Below are 9,493 nucleotides of genomic sequence, written 5' to 3'. Positions count from 1 at the left end.
TGTAAATCATAAAAAATATGAAAGTAATACTCTCAGTACTATATTGTGTAATAAACTGTGTGTCCAGCTTTTCCCTGTATCAGAGTTCATGCTTGCACTGTGTGATGTAGGGAAGCACCACTCACCTTTTTTAAGGGTTTCAGGTAGTGCAGGAGGATGTGGAGGCTTCAGACCAGGAGAGCTTCTGCTTTCTGGTTTCATAAATTAAGTTGTTTGCTACTGATTTGATAATTTTTCTGTTGAACTTTTGTCTTCTGTATAGATTGTGTGGTGTGAAAGGGGTTCTTGTTAACTACATTTTTAGCTCCTTAATGCTCTTTCTGTGTAAGAAAACGTGCTACTGTAAACAAATTGAATTGCCATAGGGTAACAACATTTGCTTTGTAGTCGTATTTTTTGCAATATGATCATAATATAATCCATTTCATAATTCATTAATAACATTCTGGTGTATTTTTATTTTTATTTATTGGCTGCAGCTGACCAGGTAAACAGGTCATGGCACGCTTAACGAAGAGGCGACAGGCAGACACAAAGGCTATCCAGCATCTTTGGGCAGCTATAGAAATAATCCGGAACCAGAAGCAAATTGCTAACATTGACCGTATTACAAAGTAAGTGATCCATTAAAAAAAAGCACTAGTTACATGCACTTCTGTGTTACTAATTGTCTAATTATAAAAAAAAAATACAAAACTGACCATGTAAAGATCCTAAACTGAGGTTTAATCCATTGAATTGAGGTCTTACCCTGTGTTTGTTTTGTACGAGCATCTGTAGGAAATATGCAATATTTATAATACTTGGACTGAGTTTAGCACTTCAGAGTTGGTCCAAATGCAAGAAATAGATCTAATAGTTAAGGAGAAAAAGGGCAATACAATCTGTAAATAATTTAATTATTTAGGAAAATGTGATAGGTGAGTGGAGAACTCCTTTCCAGAAAGCAAAGACAAACCTGAAATGGAAGTGTTAAGTTGCTTCAACAAGTAAGACATGAGAAGATTAGCACCGATGCCTAATTAGTAATTAGTATTAAAATATTACTCAAAATGTATTAGGTACTGTATACATAGAGAAATATGTATTTTTTGTTCTGTGGAGCTTGCAATATGTTAAAAGGTGTACAATATTAAAATACCTTGTAAGATATTTTAGAGTAGCTACTGAAATAAAAACTGAGTTTTGTGCTTCTCTGCCTTGTCTGCATTTCCAGGCCAACATGTAAGTCACATTTATCAAAGTAATCAATATGAATAATTTAAAAGAGCAAAAGTAACCAGTTAGCAACTCTTCAATTGCCAGAAACAATGAACTGATAATGAGGCCAGAGAACACAAAACAGGAAAGTTATAAACAGCACAGGTGGCTAACAAAGTGAAAATCATTATAAATATGGTCCACTGACAGAGTTTGAAAGCTCTGGGGTAGAAGTGACAGGCAAAACTGTCTTCATAAGAGGAAGAAGTTTGACAGTTTGAGTTCTCCAAACATAGTGAACAATATAGAGGAGAAAATAAAGTATTATGTCTCAAATGAATTAGAGTGTACCTAGCTCCAACAGCAAAGAAAAATGCACCATCAAATCAAAAAGCATCTTCCCAGAGATAGAGAGTTCCAAGTGGGCTTGAGAGGGTGATTGGGTTTTAGGGAATTTCATTTCTGAGGCTGCACTTGACTTTCAGAATGCTTTAAAGTAGTATGTATATTTGTATCATGTCTCCAGGGAGACAAGTGAGCAAACTTATGCTGTACACTTTCCATTGTAACATTTCAAATTATTTGCTCTAGGCCATATATTAATTGAGTTTGTTAGCTTTTTATGCTCTTTTTATATGTAAAAAAAAAGGGAAACAGGCATGTCTACCTGGGGTTTAATCCCACTCTTATAAGAGCTGCCTGTTTTAGGATGTTGTAAATTACCTGCAGCTGGGTAAAGTTAGGTAAGACAAATCCTATAGTTACAAACAAGATTGAGAAAATAAGTAATTAGACAGATACTAGAAAAGGAGGTACTGCTCTTGGTAACTGAAGGGTAATTGGTTTGTTGTTTTTGTTGTTGTTTCTTTTTAAAAAAAAACAACACAAACACAACAAAACCCAAAACAAACAAACAAACAACAGGCTAGTTCCAGTTTGTATGACTCATCTCTAATCAGAAGAAAATAAGTGACTAAACAGAGATGCAGGCAGCCTTAGTACTTTGAGAAGGATGTGCAAGGTGTTAGCAGAGAAGGGTAATCTAAAAATAGCTTGGACATTGTAAGTGCTCCACATGCACATCAGAGACAAGAGTGATGAACAGTGATCTAGTTTCTCTTATATGATATTTTTAAGAAGGTAACTTTGACAAGGAAAAGATAAAGACCTTTCAGTTTCTTTACAGTACTAGTCACTGATGAAGAAACACAGATGACTTAGTAGATGAATACACATATTATTTAATCTTCAAAATAAAGTTCTAAAATTAGCAGAGCATCCCAATATCTCTTCTGGTGAAAACTAAGCAGCTGATGTATTCTTCCAGGCTCAAAGATCATTTGGTCAGGTTCAACTACAATTCCTTAAAATATAGACCAGTGTCTGTGCACACAGGCAAATGTATGAATAATAAGAAAGATCAAAATCAAGCAGGAGTCAAAAGTGGAAATTATGACTGTATATACATAGTTGGAGCTAGAGGAAGGATTAGTAAAATTTTTATCAAGTGTTAATACCTCTTTGGATTGACTGAAAGAGTAGCTTTGCTTATGACAAGTATTTACAAGTAATAATTACAATGAAATTTATGAAAGCTTGTCTTATTCCTGAGTAAGGATACACAAAGACAACAAGATTTTTATTTTTTTTTAATAAATGCATGGTTAAGATGAGTGACAGTCATTCTGCGGTGTCACATAGTGGATAACAAATGTGTACTTTCAGAGGACTTCACAAGTTGAAAAGGTGATACATCACTTGATTTTTTATTCTGTTTTCCTTTTGCCATAATTTGAGGGTTTGTATTTTGCCAGAGACAAGTTGTTGTGTATATTTTGTGACCTCTTAGTCCAAACACCTTCAGAGTAGAGTCTCTATTGCTGCTGGTCTGTTTGTTGGGTTTTCTTCTAACCAGCAGCTCAGCAGGGTTGTCCTCTCTTCCTAAGATACTTCAGTTTATTTCCTGTAATTCTTGCTTTTCTTCTGATAATGATTAGAAACCACTGTACCTATCAAAGAGCATTTACTTTTTATGACCAGGGTGGAAATATTGATAATACAAAATTAGGATTCATTGTTTATAGATAACAAACTGTTTCAACTCCATATGTAAAAAATAAAAAAATATATCATACATTAAAATATGTTAAGTGCAGCCTGTGCTTTATGTATAATTGCTAAAAAATGTCTGGGGTAAAGAAAGACTTCCAGAAGACACTGACAATGCAAAGTATGCAAGAAAAATCTATAGAACTAGACATGCATTTTCTGTAGAGAACATAAGAGTAGGAGGATAGTGTAGGAAGAGCCAAGAGTGCTGGAAGGTACTTCTTATATTATCAGAAAAACCTATAAGGAAAGAGACCCTTTAATTAAAAGCAGACTAAATCAAGTATGCTTTGCTTTTTAAATTGATGAGGGGGAAAAGCAAAAATAGAAAAATGCATGATTAAAAAGTGATTGAAACTGTCTTACATTGAGGAAGGAGTCACTTGCAAAATCTGAATATGCATGTTAGTGCCTTTAAGGAGCTAGTTACTAAGCTTACTGAACTTTTGGAAATAATATTGGAAGAGTCATTGCATAGAGAGAAGCATTATGAAACACAAGAAAGAGAAAGGTGTCTGTTTTTGAAGGAATTAAAAGTGTGTATGTAGAAAATGGCAAGAATATGACACCGATCATTGGAGTATTATATAAATAGTAAAATCAAAACATTGGTTGGGAAGAGACTATACTGCACAGACTTATGTCTCTAAAAAAATCAACAAGTCATTTTATGAAAGAGACTCTGCAGTTTTAGTTATTGTATGGGGGGTATGTTATAGTTGGTAAGGTACTTTCCTTTGGTTGGAGATAAGCATTCTTCAGTAGCTTGAAAACTAAATGAAGGACTGAAAACCAATACTAATAAAAAGTAACAGTGGATTGAATTTAAAGGAGTTAGTAATGAAAGTGCAAACTTCCTTGTGAAGAGATATTCCTGTGTTTGTACAGAGACTTCGTGGTGTTCAGTGCATTGTTATTTTACAGTGAAGCTCATTTGAAGGCAGTGGTAATATTTCTGTAAAGGTATGCAAACTAAATATTCTCACCCAGCTTATATTATCATAGTGTATCTTAGGTCAATGATTTATAATAAATTCAAATCTAAGCACCAGAAATATCTAACATTTCTAAACTATGAAATTACTTTATAATAAAATAATATTTCTATAAGGCATTTATCTATAAATATGACTTTTTATGTCCAGGCTTGATGTTGGGATATTTTGACCCCAATATGTTATTTACATGAGTATTGTTGGTATTAGTTATGCTGTAAACAGTAGGGGAGAAATGGCTTCCTGTGTCTTGTGAATTCTCTGTCAAGAGTGCAACTTGACAAATGGTTCATCCCTAGAAGTGTGTTGAAAATTTTAATTATGCTTTGACTTTGTTTTTTCCTCATTATCTTCCATCTGTTTGGGATTTGGGGTAACCTCGAAAATTGATTCTATGGAATAAAATGCCTTAAAATACACTGGAAGAAAGGCATGCACATTTATATGAGCCACATAAATTCTTGATATTCAGTTGCATGACAAATTGTTAAGTATTTCTGTAGAGACATATTTTAAAGTTCTCCTTCTTTGGCTACTCTAGTCTTCCATTTTCTTTTATAGTGTTTTCTTTATAATTTCCTTACAGGTAATTAGACTCCTAATATTTAATTTACAATTAAATATTTGCCATTTTTCTCTCAGGGTATTGGGTTTCCTCAGTAGCAATTTATGAACATTTCATGATCTTTATGATTAGGTGGGACTTCATTACCTATTGGTAAATACGGTGTCTAGAACTATTATTGGCTGCCTTCAAGGTTGTGTCATTGTGAACAGATAATTATTCTGGTTTCTAAACTATTCCAGGAAGACTAATCTGAAGAAACTAAACATAATTATTTTCTTCCATACTTCCTTCCTCATAGTTTTTTCTCTCTCCCTTTGATGTGTTTCATGATTTATTTTGTTGATTGGCTTCTCTCCCTGTCTCTTATAAAGGCTTTGTCTATACTGTCTTTGTGTACTATGACGGGGAATGTCCTGGCACCATCTGGAGCACATATATTGTGACCACACTGCATTGCCTTTGGCTCATGGAATGTTTCTTTGGCCCTGACATATTCTTTGGGTTTTTTTTATATGTGTGTGTGGTTCTTCAGTTCTGAAGCACCAAAAATAGTACAGCCCACAGCAATGCTATTCTTGAAACTCGAAGCTAGAGGCATGATAGTTTGCCATTGGGCATGGTGTGAAGGCATCTGAGGACACATAGCATGCTGGAATGATGTTGGAGCGCCCTTGGCAGAAGGAGCCAATCTTGGCATGGCTTACATCCATGTTCTCTCTTAGGAGCAAACTAACCTCTTGGCCATGCTTTGCCTTTTTCCCAGGAGGAACAAATTCACTTTCTCCAGAATGGAGCCTTCATGAGAATGAGTTCACTTGGGAACGAAACCATAGCCCACAGGGTAGAGTTATCCCAACTTTGGGGAGGATGAAGGTGGTGGAAAGACTTATTAGCTAGGATAAAACAATATACTATAATTTGAAAATTTGTGCTATTTTCAAATACAGCTGAACTACAACATTCTCATCAGTCAGAAAGCTGGTTTACAACACTGGTGATGCAAGAAAATGTCTTTTTTTAAAAATAAGTATGAAGTCTCTAATCTTTCTAAATTGGCTTTCAGATGGGATGGTCCAGTACTAGGTCCCTAAATGGTCATAACCCTTCTTCCCATTATTTTTTTTCTGTGGACTCATTTTTTTATATTCTAATTTAATGTAGGTGCAGTGAAGTCAGATCATGTAAGAGAAAAGAGCAGATCTCAAGCCTATATAGTGTCAGTTCCCTGTTAGATTCGTGTAGACAGACATTAATCAGCACTGATGGGACAGCATGCCAGAAAAGAATTAGTCAGCATGAACAGTTACTGTAAAATTATGAGATTTTCTGGTCCCACAGTTGAGTCGCTAGCAGTTGTAGATTATGTGACCCTCTCAGTTTGACAGTTAGTCCTAGGAGGGGGAATTTCTCTTCCAAATACCACTCAGCAAAATTTCTTCACTCAGTCTCAGAATAGTTAATGAAGGGGCTCTCCTATCTGTAAATCTGTTTTTCTTGCCTTAGTTCTTCTGCAATTCTCTTTTTAGGCCATCCGCTTTAACCGAAAACAAAGCAAGAATGAGAATGAGTAATTTGAACAGGTAGAGAATAATCACAAGGTAGTATAAATAAGAAAATGAGCAATTCAAACTGGTAGGGAATAATCACAGAAGTGTATAAATAAGAATATGCAATGCAGTGGCAAGAAAAAAAAATTAAATAACAAGATCCTTACAGTATTGAATATTTGAAACTTGTTAGAAAAAAATCTGTCACTATTTATAGTACCTTTGATTAATATTTAAATCTTCCTGGTGTTTTGCATGTTACAACTAAATAGTGATGCATAAACAAAAATAGTAAGTCATAAGAATGATCCAGAGTCATCTGCTCTCCTAATCATTCTCATGGATAATTTTACTGGATAATCCCATTTTTTAACTTTACATGAGCAGAAGTATTGAAGTACCTGCTACTTCTTTGACTGAAATGACAGCTTACAAATGTTTTCCTGCTCTGTCAGTTTCTTTGTCAAGCCAGTCCCCCGTGTCATTTGTACCGTGGTGGAACAGGGCAGTACTGAATGAGGTGCTCAAGAAAGCTCTCATTTTACCAGTTGGGAAAGGATGAGGAAGAACAGCTCAGTGATGGCTTTTTCCCATGCCATGCAGTGCAACAGCACTTCAGAAGACTGCAGGAGTAAGCAAAAGTATGGAATACAAGGTCCTAAAAACCAGCTTGATACTACTTCCTCAGTAAGGCCATAGCTGCTTCTAGGGGCAGCCTGTCTGTTGAGTGTTTACCTCTGAGAAAACCGAATTCCATTAGTATTGTCTTTGCTTAATTATAGATATATTCATTACAGACATACATCACCAAGTGATGACAGGGTAGAAAACTCTCAAATGTTAAATATGCCTTTATGTGTTTTCTGTTACAAGGAAGGACAAGGCACTTTTTGTTTCACTCCACTCAGTTAATCTTTTCCATTTCTTTTACTTTCCTTCTCTTACTTATTATGAACTTCAGCTGCTTCTTTTAGCCCAAAACCAATGGGTTTTTTCTGCTTTCATGTAACTATTTTTATGTTAAACGAAGAGAATGAACCAAGTCTAGAGTTTTAACATAGGTCATCCTGTGGGGGGAAATTACTTATGTGCTTTTTCAGCAAGTTTTGATCAATGTGGTTAAAAATTCCTAAAGCAAGAAGCAATCTAAACCTGATCATTTGACTCCCTAATAACAAAATTGTTAGTAAAAGTGCTATTTTGGTTGTCTATAAAAACTCTGCATTATGTATTCTTAACTACCAGTTACAAGTGTAGCAGTAGCTTCACAGAATCATAGAATCATAGAATATGCTGAATTAGAAGGGATCCGTTAGGATCCTCGAATCCAACTCCTGTCCCTGTGTAGGGCACCCTAAGAATCACACCATGTGCCTGAGAGCATCATCCAAACACTTCTCGAACTCAGGCAGGCTTGGTGCTGTGACCACTTCCCTGGGGAGCTTGTTCCAGTGCTTGACCACCCTCTGGGTGAAAAACCTTTCCCTGTTACCCAACCTAAACCTCCTCTGATTAAGCTTCCTGTCAGTTTCCCGAGTCCTGTCATTGGTCACAGCAAGGAAGAGATCAGGACCTGCCCCATATCTTCCCCTCATGAGGAAGCCATAGACTGCAATGAGATCACCCCTCAGCCTCCTCTTCTCCAAGCTGAATAATCCAAATCACTTTAGCTGCTCCTCATAAGTCATCTATATGTTGCATAGAAATGTGATGGACAGCAAAATGTTTGACCTATTTGATGAATTAATTGTTTATACTGATGGCTTCACAGTGAGCTTAAGTGATGCATTCACGTTGAAATTTTTTTACATTTTCAGAAGTTCAGATATATGTTATTAGTAATAAAAAGAACACTAAAAACTGCATATAGGCAGGGAAGTAAAGGGAATCTAGCCAGCTTTTGCATTGTAACTGATACACGTTTTTCCTTGTGAATTTGTGCTGAGACTGACCAGTGAGGTAATATTCAGCGAGTTAACAGGGATTTTGAACATCCAGATTCACAAAAATGTTGAAGTGAGGAACTAAGCTAAAAACTCATATCTTTAAGACCCTTAAAAGGAAAGGACAGGTTACCATTGATTGCACAAGGAATCTTTACAATGGCATATGTTCATTAAATGTCACCTGTAGATTGCTACCTTTCTTATAAAGTGTTTATCTTTTTTGCTTATATGGGTTTTTTATATAATTTTGTTTGCAAGTTCATAATGATTTTCTGTTTTGGGTATTATGTAACTTTATTGGTGGCATTGGTCCATTTTAAGAGCTGCTTTTAGACATTTTCAACTGAGGAGAGGTGAAGCAGGGATGATAGGGAAAAAAATTAAACTTTTATTGGAAGAAAGGCATTAAAGGAACAAGCTGCATTTGCTCTGAGTAGTAGTAGAATTAAAATGTCTGAAGTAGTAGATTTGGTTAAAGTGTCATCTTGAGTTTATAATGCATTTTAATAATTACTCTTTTTCCCATCAAGCTCTTCCCTTGATATAGATAATTTCTTCAATTTGTGTAATGATTCTATTTAATCACATTAATTAAACTGATTAAAGGAATACATAAAAGGAAGACCAGATATATTAAGCAGTGTTGTTTGTGATCTGTTAGGCATAATTCCTTCAACTTGGTACTGAGCCACTGTCTTGCCATGTGATAAAGAACATTGATACCTGTATTGCTGGGTCTGCTTCTCAGTGCTGGATGTCATAAGACTAATTCAGTGCCTAGTGCAGAAAACTCTTCACCATGGGACTGACAGAGATTCCTTCAGCCTTTCCACCTTTTTTTCCTGCTTTATGCTGACTACATGGAGTGAAAAGAATGCTGTAGCCAGCTGTGCAACCATTACATCTGTAGGAGTTTAGCCTAAAAGGCTGTTCTGGTGAGAAATAGAACTTGAGTTGAGGATAAAATTTTTGTGTCTTTGCTTTGATCAGAAATCTTAACACATCTAGCTCCAATAGTTCATTCTACAAAAAGTAAATAGATAGGTGCTCAGAGGTTCTAATGCATTTTGATTGATCAATATTCCTTATCTAATAATTATAATATCTTCCCTTAAGAATGATCTTATG

The 9,493-nt window shown here is 35.5% G+C and overlaps 1 protein-coding gene across 2 annotated transcripts in view; it reads left to right on the top strand.

Moving 5' to 3' along the window:
* The first annotated feature begins 498 nt into the window (after window positions 1-498).
* ZMYND11 (zinc finger, MYND-type containing 11) overlaps window positions 499-9,493 on the top strand; it is a 65,832-nt gene continuing 56,837 nt past the window's right edge. For both annotated transcript variants that reach the window (XM_010007006.1, XM_010007005.1), the window contains exon 1: window positions 499-614. In XM_010007006.1, coding sequence (XP_010005308.1) covers window positions 499-614 — 116 coding nt within the window. The remainder of the gene's footprint in view (window positions 615-9,493) is intronic.

This window comes from Chaetura pelagica, unplaced genomic scaffold (assembly GCF_000747805.2).
Source record: "Chaetura pelagica isolate M959 unplaced genomic scaffold, ChaPel_1.0 scaffold17, whole genome shotgun sequence".
Classification (NCBI taxonomy): domain Eukaryota; kingdom Metazoa; phylum Chordata; class Aves; order Apodiformes; family Apodidae; genus Chaetura; species Chaetura pelagica.
The sequence above is the reverse complement of the archived record's forward strand: the minus strand, read 5'-3'. Positions and strand labels throughout refer to the sequence as shown.